This window comes from Lontra canadensis, unplaced genomic scaffold, assembly GCF_010015895.1.
Source record: "Lontra canadensis isolate GAN:19392208 unplaced genomic scaffold, GSC_riverotter_1.0 scaffold6, whole genome shotgun sequence".
Taxonomy (NCBI): Eukaryota; Metazoa; Chordata; class Mammalia; order Carnivora; family Mustelidae; genus Lontra; species Lontra canadensis.
In genome coordinates this window covers 13085866-13098785 of record NW_022631000.1, presented here as the reverse complement: position 1 = coordinate 13098785, position 12920 = coordinate 13085866, and the positions used below count along the sequence as shown (strand labels likewise).

General features: G+C 39.4%; 1 protein-coding gene across 2 annotated transcripts; it reads left to right on the top strand.

Annotated features, from left to right (window-relative positions):
* Window positions 1-1201: 1201 nt before the first annotated feature.
* On the top strand, window positions 1202-12533 carry NEPRO (nucleolus and neural progenitor protein). 2 transcript variants are annotated; one of them, XM_032852212.1, is made up of 9 exons: window positions 1202-1350; window positions 3017-3171; window positions 4750-4829; window positions 5189-5320; window positions 5754-5831; window positions 6518-6879; window positions 7054-7115; window positions 9631-9884; window positions 11877-12533. In XM_032852212.1, the coding sequence occupies exons 1-9, from the start codon at window positions 1248-1250 to the stop codon at window positions 12355-12357; spliced, it is 1707 nt and encodes a 568-aa protein (XP_032708103.1). In that variant the 5' UTR covers window positions 1202-1247; the 3' UTR covers window positions 12358-12533. The 2 variants fall into 2 exon arrangements, with proteins under 2 accessions (XP_032708103.1, XP_032708104.1); XM_032852213.1 differs by having other exon boundaries at window positions 11850-11998.
* The last annotated feature ends 387 nt before the right edge of the window (window positions 12534-12920 follow it).

The following is a 12920-nucleotide window of genomic DNA, read 5'->3' as shown; positions in this document are numbered from 1 at the left end:
ACATTGCAAAACAGTTTTTGCAGATGTGATTAAGTTAGAGATTCTGAGATGAGATGCTTATACCAGGTTATTTTGGTGGGCCCAGTGTAATCACCAGGGTACTTCTAAGCAGGCAGGAGGATGAGAGAAAGAGAACATGGAGGGAGACTGAAAGATGCTATGTTACTGATTTTGAAAATGGAGGATGGACACATGAACAAAGGACTGCAATGCAAGTAGCCTTTAGAAACTGGAAAAAGTAAATGAATCCTCCACTAGAGCCTCCAGAAGGATCTGGTTCTGCCAACTGTAGTCCGGTGGGATCCATTTTGGACTTCTGACCTCCAGAAATACAGTAAGTCTTTTAAGCAACTAAGTTTGTAATGATTTATTACAGCAGCAATAGGAAGCTAATACAGAGGCCAATTCAAGGCACTATGGTAGTATATAAAGGGGTCTCTATATCAAGTTATGGAGTGGGGATGGGAAGCTCAGGAAGAACTACTCAGAGGTGATGACACCAGAGCTGAGGGAGACTGTATTTCAGAGGCATGATCCAAGTGAGGGATTAGTATTTGCAAAGGCTTGTAGGAAGAGCATGGCCAAGTGATGGCCTCTAAGTTTCTTTGATGTGATCTCGGTTTTGCTGTTGGTGGAGCTAGAGGAAACTTCCTTGACGGTCTTGGACAAAAGAAATCTCTTCTGTGTTTCAATTGCCACACCTTTTATTGTTGATGAAGCTAGAGGAAACTTCCTTGACTGTGTCTGGACAAAGTAAATCCCCTCTTCTGTGTTTCAAATGCCACACCTTCCATAAACCTCTTTATTTAATTTCTTCCGTTCTCCCTAATGTCTGATGCGGAGACAGGGGTGTATGGGTAACCTCAGTTTCTCTTCCGTAAAATGCCTTGAAGTTAATTTCAAACTTCCCTGTGTGGGAGCCTAAACCCAATGCGGATTCCTCCCTCCTTCGGCGATTCTGATTAAGCAGTACTGGGACTGAACTTCCCTAGCTCCCAACCCCAAACTTCCCCAGATGCTTCTGATAACCGGCCAAGCGTTGGTGAACAGAGTCCGGACGACCATCCTCTCCAGTCCACTCTATTGGTACACCATTCGAGAAGGTCCCGCCCCCAATTCCGGACTCCGCCCCAGCCCCACCCCTTGTCCTCTCCCTCCCCCAGATATCCTCTCTTCTCTCCTCCCTCACTCCCTCCATTAGGTCTCGCCGAGCTCCGCCCTTCCGAGCCCCTCCCCGGCCTCCCGAGATGGCTACGGTGCGGCTGGGCCTGGAGCCGTGGAACCGCGTGAGAATCCCGAAGGCGGGGAGCCGCAGCACAGTGACCATACCGCACCCCGACGCAGCTCTGGGTGAGCGGAGGGCCCGGTGAACCGCAGACGCTTCCGGAGGCGGTGTCCGGCCGGGCCGGCGCACGTGCGCGGTGGGGGCGGGACTTCCTGAGCCCTCGGTCCCGAGTTTGCTAGGAATTTTGTAGGGGCTCTGGTTTGCTTTGGAATCCTTCACTAAACCCACTGTGCCTAGGGCACGCCGTGCCTGGAGTGACGGACGCCCAAGGCCCGGCCCCGCTCCCAGGGGGCGGAGAGAGGTGGACGCCGCTGGCGTCTGGGAGAAGTGCTGCCTGGAAAGCCTCGGTTCCCTCAGGCCACCAGCAGCCCCGTTCACCCTGCAGTCTGTGTCCTGATCGCTTAGGAAGGCGCTGGGGCACTCTGTGTTTAGACGGCAGTCTTTCTGGCCTCCGGTTCCTCATCTGTATAACGGGTTAGGGTTAGTGCTCCCTACCTATCACCGGTTGTTGAAAGCGTCTAATGATGTCATTAGGGGAAAGTGCTCTTAACGTGTTTTGTCCGTGGTACGTACGTTTTTAGGCAGTAGGGCCCAGTAGTTAGGAGCGTGCCTCAGGAGCCAAATTGGGTTCGAATCCTGACACTTCGCTCTGCTGGAGGTGGGCAGATTGGGGGGTGTCGTTATTTAACCTTTTTGTGCTCAGCTCATTTTCACATGCGGATAAACATAGAACCTGCCTCAGAGGGCTGTTTTGAGGAAGAGGTACAGGTAGAAAGCATTTGGAACAGTGCCTGATACGGTAAATGGACACTTAAGTGATAGTTAATTTTAAATACAACCTATCTGATCACATCCTCCTCACCATCCATCCAAGCTATGCAATTTATAATCTTCCTCTTCCTCTACTAAAAAAAAAAAAAAAAAAAAATTAACAGGATTCTGTTAGGCCTGGAAATTCAGCAACTCCCCATTCTCAAAGCAGTCCTTTCTGGCCTCACATAGTTGGGACAAAATAAAGTTCTCCCTGTTCTGTGGTAATCTGCCTTTGTAGTCTATCCATCTGGGATGCTAGTGCTTCCCTTAGTGACACAGAGACACACATTACCTCCATTTTCTACTTCACAGCTTTTCAGACTAGGAAGCTGTTTTATCATTCTGAGCACCCCGTGTTCAGTCAGACATTCATCAAATAATGTAACTTCCAGTTACATTACATTACAGTTACATACATTACATAACAGTTGCCACAGTTGTTTCTCTTACCTGAATGTATTCTTACCTGAAAGTAGTACACCCATACCACACCTTTGCTTTTAAGAGTATATCCATTCTGCCTTGCTTATGTAGGTAACAAAATAGGGGATTTAGGGGATTTAGAGAAGCACAGAACAGGTACCCCGCCATCAAAGTACTTAAGCCTAAGTGTACACCAAATGACTGCAAAGTATTCATATGAAAGATTCTTAAAAATCGTAATAAAATGTGATACGAAGATATGTGTTATTGTTTAACAGATGTCCTCTTAATGATTTCTAGACTTTGTATCATCGGTCACCATTTTCCATCTTCTCACATACTTAAAATTGTTAATAATGTTCTTATAGTTAAAGCTGATTATATTAATTTGTTCTTAATCCCCTTAATAAGGGAAGATGTTTCTTCAGAGTATTTTTAAATAATAAACTTCATATAGAAATACATACTAAGTTTTATTAAATATCTCTGGTTTAGACCTTTGTGTTGCAGCTGTAATTAGAGGATGCCGTCTTGTTACACTGTCACTGAAGAACCAAATCTTAGATGCAGAGACAGATGTGCTATGTGCAGTCCTTTACAGCAATCACAACAGGATGGGCCGCCACAAGCCCCATTTAGCCCTCAAACAGGTAAGGAGGAAGCCCTGTGTTTACGACTCAACATGTTTGCCTGATGAAGATGAGATCACACTGCCACTTAATATTTTGTTATTATGGGAAACCCAGTCAATTACTTGTGACTTCATAGATCATCAGTCCACAGTTGCATGTGGGATTTCATTTTTTTTTTTTTTCTGAAACCATGTCAAAAAGCAATTTATTTAGAAAGGTACTATGTTTAATTCTTCGCCAGTCTTGCTTCTAATGGGTAATTTTTATGAAAAATTCCATTATATATAACCTATAATAAATTACAGTACTTTTGCCTAGTTCACAGATACAGTGATTTGAGCAAGACAAAGTGCTGAATTGAGAAACAATTTCCTAATCATAATGAAAATCCTAAAATCATAAAAAGAACAAAGTTGTGGTTTATATATTATAGGGCATATAATCTAATCAGTAATATATTAGACTAAATAGCTGTGTAACAAGTTATGGGAAGTGGTTTCTGTAATTTTTAGAGTTTAAGACACAGTTGGGCCCTCTAGTTTAGGGACTACCCTATACAGACAAGTCTCCTAAGCTGGATTCCTTATAAGGTCATAAATTCATTCACCTTATTAATTCTGCAGGTATTTTTTGTTAAGTTCTATGTGCCAGGCATTGTGCGTGGTGCTCGGAATACAGGGGTGAAACAGACATATTCTCTAACTTTACAGATTTGTGCCCTCTGGTTTTTTCTACTTCCATTACTTAAGGCAAAAAGAATGGCGATTTCTTCATCAAAGAAAGATCTGGGAGCGTGTGGTCTTTCCCTAAGTTTTCCTCGCTGGGGCAGCTTTTTATCTCCTTATGAGTCTTTTACTCCAAAACCAAACCTGAATGTATTTCATGTTGAACATATCAGATTGAACCTATTTTTCCTCCTGGCTTCCAAGCTATGAATAATTATCAGAAAAATTGGGTGTTCTGTTTTCTCTGCATCTTCCTTTTAGGTATCTCTCCCATTCAGTCCATTGATCAGTCAAAACTTTCTCTGCATCTAGACCCTTCTTTTAGTTCTGGCTGCATCTTCTTTCTTCAGAACTTGTCAATGTTTAGTTGTCTTGCTATCCTAATTGATTCTTCCTCAACTCCAGTCTTTCCTCTATGCTTGCATGTTCTATATGCCAAAGCCAGGGTAATCATCCTAAAACAAGGTTTGATATTTTTAATGGTTCTCCATTGTCTTCTGAATAAAAGTGAAACCTCTTAGCTTTACTATCTTGTTTTAGTAGTTTCACTTTTAGAAAGCATGTTTTTCAGAAAAATCTTGAGAATAATCTCATACTTACTTTGGTGCCCTTTATAGCATCAATGACATCCTGACACATAGTAAATTTCTAGTTATAAACTGATTTGAGAAATTTGTTTGGCTGGGTTAATTTCAAATCTTTAAGTAGGGGCAACTGTTTTTGGGCTACATATTACTTTACCCTAAAATGAAGGTATTCTCTTGTGTTGAGTGTATTTCCATACTTTGAACTTTTGCATTTCTTTGCTTTTGTGATCATATCAATAGCCATGTCTGTGTGATATAAATTTGAGCTGTTCTTCCCCTTTCAGGTTGAACAATGTTTAAAACGTTTGAAAAACATGGATTTGGAGGGTTCAATTCAACATCTGTCTGAGTTGTTTTCTTCCAGGTAAGTGGGCCAGTGGCTTTGTAATGGTCTGTGTGGTGAGCTGGGAACTCATGGCCTTCAATGTGATCTCCATTGGACTTCTTTGCTTGGTGTTGGGATATAACCCAACTGGGGTGTTTTACAAATTTTGTTTTAATAAGGGGCACCTGGTATTTGTGATAATCTCTCCTCTGTTGGTTTGTGGGAGGGACTAGCAGGACACTGAACTCTGGGTCAAGATAGATTATATTGAAACATTGTTGTCAGTCAACTCCAGCTAGGAGGTTCCAGCTCATCTGTGCTTGAAAATAGCTGTGTAAGTGTTTCATAAGTAATGAAGTTTAAGAATGAAAATAACATTCTTTTCCATTTTTGTGAAGTGAAAACCAGCCTGTAAATACCAAGGCATGTATCATTCCTAGCCAACCAGTGGTTGAGCTGGTGCTCATGAAGATTTTGGGATCCTGCAAGTTGTTACTTCGCTTCTTGGACTGTTGCTGCAAGACATTTCTGTATCCTTGATCAACTGAAATGCTTTCCTCTGAATTGGAATTCTTTGGATATATTTAATGGTATTTCTGTTTGAAAGCTACGAGGTTATAGGAAGGAGGTTATAGGAAGTTATAACGTATGTTTACAATTTTGCATCTTAGCCTCCTTTTCCTAGGAATTGACTGATACAGCCATTGTCAGAGACTGTCAGTCTCCATCTAGCATGTATTATCCTAAGGGCACTGACAGTTAGAAATTCTACATCATAGAAGCTAAATAATGAGAGCTCTGGAAGAGTGCATATTACTTTAAGTTTCCAGGACTGAAATAGAACATTTTAAGGCTTTAATTTCTTCAAGAAAATTCTATTTCCCATCTGTTTTTTTCGTAAATGTAACTTGCAAAATTCAGATTACTTTGGTTTTGTTTTCCAACTTTAACTTGATTCTCTAGCTTGACTGTGAAGCACCTAGGCTTGCAAGAATTCATTATTTTAAACCTTGTGATGGTTGGGCTGGTGAGCAGGTTATGGTATGTATGTATATAAAATCCTTCATTTCTTTTTCATCTAACTCAGCCTAGGTTTTCATATTTCTTTTCCCGTGGGATGCTGATGGTGCGGGGGTTCTGTTTCTTCACTTGATTAATGTTTTACTTGTGGTGGATTGGGATATAAATGTTAGGTTAGGGATATAAACAGTTGGGATATAAACGGTTGGGTATTTGATGTCTCTCAAGTATTATTTGGGTCTCTCAAGTATTATTTCCAATTATCTTGTTTATTCTGCTTATTCTTAGAGGTGATAAGATTAGAATGAATAACAGCTAATCTATTATTCTTTTCTGTAATGGAAATAGCTTTAATTTTTGCTGATTATAACAATAATACATGCTTCTTTTAAGACATTCCAAAAGAACAGAGACGATGTAGAGAATCTGAAACTTGCCTAAAATCTCACCATGTAGCTAAAACCATACATAAGATATCCTTTGAGACACCTTCCCGTTGAGTACTTTATTTAGTTTTAAGTAACATTTTGTACTTGGATTTTTCTGCTTGGGCTGGACTAATCTCGCTCTTCGCAAATATGCGCTAGAGGATTTTTAATCTATAGTGGCAGACTGATACTTATTTTCAGCTTTGAATCTATTGTGGTTATTATATGAGCTGCAAATTATAATTGCTTGCTAATTCATGACCTCCTGTCTTTTTCTAGGGTTCTCTATAAAGGTGTTTTGAAAAGGCTGACGTCTTTATATGAGCCATTGTTCAGATTGCTTCAGCAGGTCTCTAGGATTCAACCACTGCCTTACTTCAAAGATTTTACTTTTCCTTCTGATATTGCTGAGTTTTTAGGACAGCCCTATTTTGAGGTCTTTAAGAAAAAAATGCCTACAGCTTTTGCAGCTAAAGGAGTAACTAAACTGTTAAATAAACTGTTTTTAACAAAAGAGCAATCACCAGGGTCTAGCCCAGAAACTATACTCAGAATTTCCAAAAACGCTAAACAAATGAGGATCAATACACAGAATAATGTGGATCTTGGACAACCAATAAAGAATAAGAAAGTCTTCAAAGGTAATTTACTGTTATATAGCACAGACTTTTACAAGTCCCTTTATTTCTTTTGTAGTAATTTGGCAAGAAATATCATATACTTAAGAATTTGATTTGAAAATAGTATGCTAATAGTATGAAAATAGCATGATATTGAAAACAGTTTTTGTATCCGTGGTCTCTCCATTTCTACAGAAAAGTCATCAGAATTTGATGTGAGAGCTTTCTGCAAACAGCTGAAGCACAAAGCTACTCAGGTTTGTCTGGCTTCTATTACTATGGCTTATGATTTCTGCTAACTTGTGGAATAGATACCATTTACCAAGGGCAGAGATTGAGTTTCTGTTTTTAATCCCAGCTCTCAGCTTAGTGCCACCTTAGTTTTCCTCCTATGCTTCTGAATGAATAAAGGCCCAAGGGACTGAGTGCATCCAGTAAATTCGGGTTATAGAATGTCTTAAAAAACATTTTACTCAAGAGTTTTGCTAGAATTCTAAAGTGTCTCTAGGATCCATTGTAGGTGTGGATTGTATTAAGAGTATGAGCTTTGGGGGTGCCTGGGTGGCTCAGTCAGTTGAGCATCTGACTCTTCATTTTGGCTCAGGTCATGATCTTGGCGTCCTGGGATTGAGCCTCACATTAAGGCTCTGCACTCAGTGTGGAGTCTGCTTATCCCTTTCCCTCCCCCTCTGCTTCTGCTCCATGCTCATGCTCTCTCTCTCTTTAAAATCTCTCTTTAAGATTTTTGAATAAAATCTTAAAAAAAAAAAAAAGTATGAGCTTTGCAGTCAGACAGAAATGGTTTGAGTCCTGGCTTTAGTTGGTACTAGTGGTGTGACGTTATGTAAGTTTCTTGACCTGCCCACACCTCTGTTTTCTAATACAGTATGCCCCTCATAGGGTTATGCAGTTTCCATGCATGTAAAGTCTTCAGCACAGAGTCTGGAGTATGGTAAGCACTTAATTGTGGTCAGATGTTATTAAGTACTCTCATCGTTACTGTCATCCTCATCTTTTGTCATGAGGCTTCTCTTTCTTTCCCGGTTAGGCTTCAAGCTTTAACATGATTCCTCTTAGTCATTGTCTGTAAATTCTGTTCTGGACCCAGCAACAGATGAATACATCAGGGTTACCCACTTTCATGTGGTAACTACTTGGCTTCTTTTATCACCTGTCCTCAGATTGTTTTCTCCTGGTGTCCTACCTAGATGATACGTTCTTTTCTATTTAAGAATTCTTAATTATTTTTGATAAATCAGAGTTCTTTCTTGAATGTTTACAAGGATTCTAGCTTGGATTTATATTCTGTCCAATTTATGAGTTCCAGAGGGAGGAATCATCATCATCATAGTCCTAATAATAGCTAATATGTGTATTGCATTTACTCTTGAATTGCTTTATGTGTGTTAATTCCTACAATCCTTGCAAAAGCCCTGTTAGGCTGGTGCTATTAGTATTGTTTCCATATTTCAGATGAGAAAATTGAGGCTTAGAAAGGACAAGAAACTTGCTTAGGCTGCACCGCAAGTATGGGGCAAAGCTGGGATTTAAACACAGACAGTTTGGTTTCACAGTCTTTGTTCTTTATCATTATATCAGTCCCCCAAATTGTTTTGTCAACTCTGTCTCAAGAACTGTGGCTCTCTGACCCTTGAAAGTTCTGCAGTCCATCTATCTGTTCCTGGTTGAGCTGGTTTTAAAGCCGGTTGGTTGGTCCCCAGCCCCTATTCATGACTAATCGCTACCACAGTTTTAACAGTTAGCACTAACATGCTCAGCTTGCTTCTAAGGTCAAAGTTCTTTTATCATTTACCAACACTAAGTATTGATAGGTCTCTACTTTTATATTTTCTACTACCTTTTTATGTCTTTCTTGAAAGTGAGAAATTGGGAGCAGTTTTGACTGAAAAATGAAAGCAGATCTAGTAAGTGGCATATTTTTGTAAACAATGAAGGCTGGTACAATTCAGCCTTTACTTGACATAGAAAGATGGGGTTGAAGAGACACATCAAAAGATGGCTGAATTGGAAGTGTTGCTCAGTTAAGCATTTTTAACATACATTCAGCATCATCCCTTTGTGCGTTTTCAGCAACATTTTGGACTCATCATTGAGAAGGGTAACTTCATATAGAAATAAGTGAAAAACAAATTTGTGATAGTCTAGTAGTGTCAAGGGAAAGGGCTCTTCAGTCATTTTTCTTTTCCCTACCAAATAGACCTTGACTAATATTTATTCAGTTTCATTCTTATGTATAGATTAAATAGCTGTATGTGTTAGAATATTTGTATTATGATTCGCATCTGAATTCAGTTATAGATGGGGTCTGTTGTTGCATAGAGGAGGAAAAAAATCTTGTGTTAGTAGCAGTGGATGAAAAAATTAAGTTTTTAAAAAAATTTAAATTCAATTAGCCAACATTAGTTAGCCAACATTAGTTTCAGATGTTAAGTTCAGTAATTCATCAGTTGTATATAACACTCATTGCACGTCACATCACATGCCCTCCTCAATGCCCATACCTAGTTACCCCAACCCACCTTCCCTCTAGCAACCCTCAGTTTTTCCTACAGTTAAGAGTCTCATGGTTTGTCTTCCTCTCTGGTGACTTCCCATTGTTTTTTAAGACAAAGGAAAGCACAGTGAGCTTTAAAAGTTTTCCTTCTTTTAAAAAGACATTTTCCAATTTTCATAGGGGTCAACTTTTCTCTGTTATATATTTGCAAGTCAGTAGGAAATCCAATATATTTTTCTCACCTTTCCATATTTCAGGAGACCAACTTAAAACGTTCTCAGTCCAAACTAAAGGCAACCAAACATTCTTCTCAGAAAGCAACAGGAACTCCCCGTGCCAAAAGTTTTGTGCAGAGATTTCGAGAGGCTGAGAGTTTTATTCAACTTTCTGAAGAAATCCGAACAGCAATTTTGTGGTGCAGGAGCAAAAAACTCAAGGCTCAGGCCTCCTTTCTGGGTAACAAACTTCTTAAAAGTAACCGGCTTAAACATGTGGAAGCTCAAGGGTGTAGGTAGGTGTATAATAAGAATTCCATTCCTTTATTTTTTCTGTTGTTATTTAGGGCAAAAGTATATATATATTCAAGTTAGCTTTTTGAAAAATGGGATAGCCCCCCTTAGGGGGGCTAAAAGAAGGATCTATTCAAACTGCAGTTTTGTTTGCTTTTGTTGGTCACAGCTGTATCACTGGGAAGAAAAAAGTTAACTTGGTTAATTGGATTTATTCATTTATATTCTTCACCATTCCATTTGTTCATTCAGAAAGCCTTAGGAGTGTTTGTGGTATGCTAAGCCAGGGGATGCATTGTGTAAGACGGACTTAATCCTCATGGAGCACTAGCTCTCACTCCTGCTCTGGTAGGAGAGACAGCCAGTCTCCCCACAGCTTCAGAGCAGCAGGATGAGGGTGTGAGAGCAGAAGTACACACACCAGACTCTGGGCTTAGGGTTGGGTAATGTTCGTTCGTGAGTGCCAGACTTTCCATGTATTGATTTCTTCCTTTCCCTCTGATTCTTAGGTTCACAGAACTGCTTAAGGGTGGTTATCTTTGACTGTGAGTCAGTATTACTTGAAGCATTATAATGAAGTCAGATGCCTTAGGGTTTTATATTTTTATTGAAAAAATAATAGATGCCCATTGTAACAATTTTAGACAAAAAAGGCTGTAAAGATCAACAAGAACAAGTTTTGATTGAGAGCTGTGGGAGAAGTTAAGTATTCCTAAGGAAAGAATGGTTGGAAGGGTTTCTACATTAAGGTCCTTTAAAGACCTGTAGCCATCTAAAAATGATCCATTCTAGGGTGGAACTCAGCCTGAGATGGAGAAGGGGTAGAAGAGATGATAACAATTAAGAGTTAGTGAGAAGGGTAACAAAGTGGTATTTGGTTAAACCATTATTCCTTACCCCACAAAAAACCTGCTCTTTTGTACTGTTGTTTTGCTGTTTCAGTATGCTGTAGTATGTTTTAAATTTGCCTAATGTCCATAACTCTCTGAGGTATGCAGTATTATTCCCATTTTGTAGCTGAGGACATAGGGGATTTTGTTCACATTGTTACATCTGGAGATTCTAGAACTCAATTCAGATCCTCTGATTCTTCTGTTTGCATATTTTTCTATTTCCATTTTAATGAGGAGGTCCACTTACCCTCTCCCCACTTAAAAATCACCACTTAGAGTAAGACAAGAAAAGCTTTTGAAAACTGGTCTTGAATCACTACATTATAAAGGCTTCCTCAAAGTTATATATTTATTTAAAAAGGAAAAGGGGAGAGTGACAGCGGTAGAAGTTACGGATCCGGATCCGTGCTAATCTTTTGAAATCTAACACAAACAGTGAGGCAGTTAGCAAGTACATTACAAGACAATGTAATGTACCTTGTTGCAGTATACCTTATTCAGAAGCAAAGTACCTAAAATAATCAGCAATTTGAGTTCTGAATTCCCACACCTGAGGAAGATATATGAATCACAGTTAGGGCAGCCCAAGGTATCAGGTGGTCTACGCCAGAAGCTCTGTTTTCTCATTCTTAGGTAAACTCCGTCTCTGACTTTGATTCCTTTTCCCTTGTTCACTCCCTGCTACAACATGAAGTTACTTAAACAGATAGAGATTAATGCATCCAGGCGGATGTTCTATTTGTGATACATCCTTTTCCCAGCTCCACTCCTGTTACATTAAGAACAGTTTGGCGGTTATCAGGGAGAGGCTCTGACAGCTACCTTGCTAGGCAGTTGTAGGAGGTACTTCACTTTGGGAACAAAATGGGGATATACTTGGCTATAATCTGAATCAGAGGGAAACTCTGCTCTGAAAACACAGATTTGGGTTGAAGCTCCTATTTATTTTTTGTGATGATTCTGGGGTTGTACACAGTTATAGGACCTGTATACAGTTTTGTGTACTTTTCTTTTAGGAGTTGACAAAAAGGGAGACAAAGTTTTTGAAAATGTCTTTCTGTGTCTTAATCCCAGATTTTTCCTTTCTCTTGTCCTTTAAAGTTTGCCAAAGAAATTAGAGTGCATAAAAACATCTATTTGCAACTGCCTTCTTCGTGGCTCAGGAATCAAAACTTCAAAGCGTCATGTGAGACGAAGAAGATCTCAGAATAGATTTTTATTGGAACAGAGAAAACTACAGAGAAAGTTGCAATTGACTCTTTCAAAGGAAATTCAGCCATCCCCTCAAGGGACTCAGAATGCTATAGATAGCAGTAAATGGAGACTCTTGCACTATACAGTTCAGAGAACTGATCTCTCCCCTAACAGTAAGCTTCTCCTGAGTAGCAGAATTTCAAATCCTGTCATACAAACTAAAGAGAAGCAAATTGAAAATTTGAAAAAAGCAAATGAAAACCTTACAGGAAGCAATGAAAATGAAACTGATTCATGGACAATACTGCAAATGAACAAACATAATACATCAGGAACCATTAAGGAGACAGATGACATTGATGATATTTTTGCTTTAATGGGAGTTTAGATGCTCATTTGTGAGATATTTAAGTGCTTAACTGATCTGGTATCCTGCTGTTTTATGTGGAACTGCTGAAAAAATATCTGGAAAGACTTGGAAGTACCACTTGGACTCAAAGAGGAGTTGCTTTAGTGTAACATTGTACAGCAGTTCATTTCAGTTCAATAAACATTTATAGTAGCTCTGTGTCATTTAACTGACAAGTATTTGAATATTAAATAGTCAAATTTTGAATTTGACTTTGTGCCAGGGGTTTAGATGAAAAAAGAAATCTACCATATCCTGTCCTTGAGAAGCAGATATAATTCCTTGATTAAACCTGGTGGGTCCCTGAAAAACAGAATAATTTTATGATTTACCAGGGAATTAAGAACTGAGTAATTAGGTTTATAGAACCCTACCCCTGTGCCTTAGGGTGTATATAGGGAGTCAGCTGGCCTAGGAAGTATCAAGGAGTGCTTAAAAAGTCACTTTGGTCTTAACTGGCTCCATTGTAGGTAAGTCCATCACGGAACACCCGTATTTGTAGCTTCTAATGATTGTGCTGTCTTGATTATAAATTAGATTTG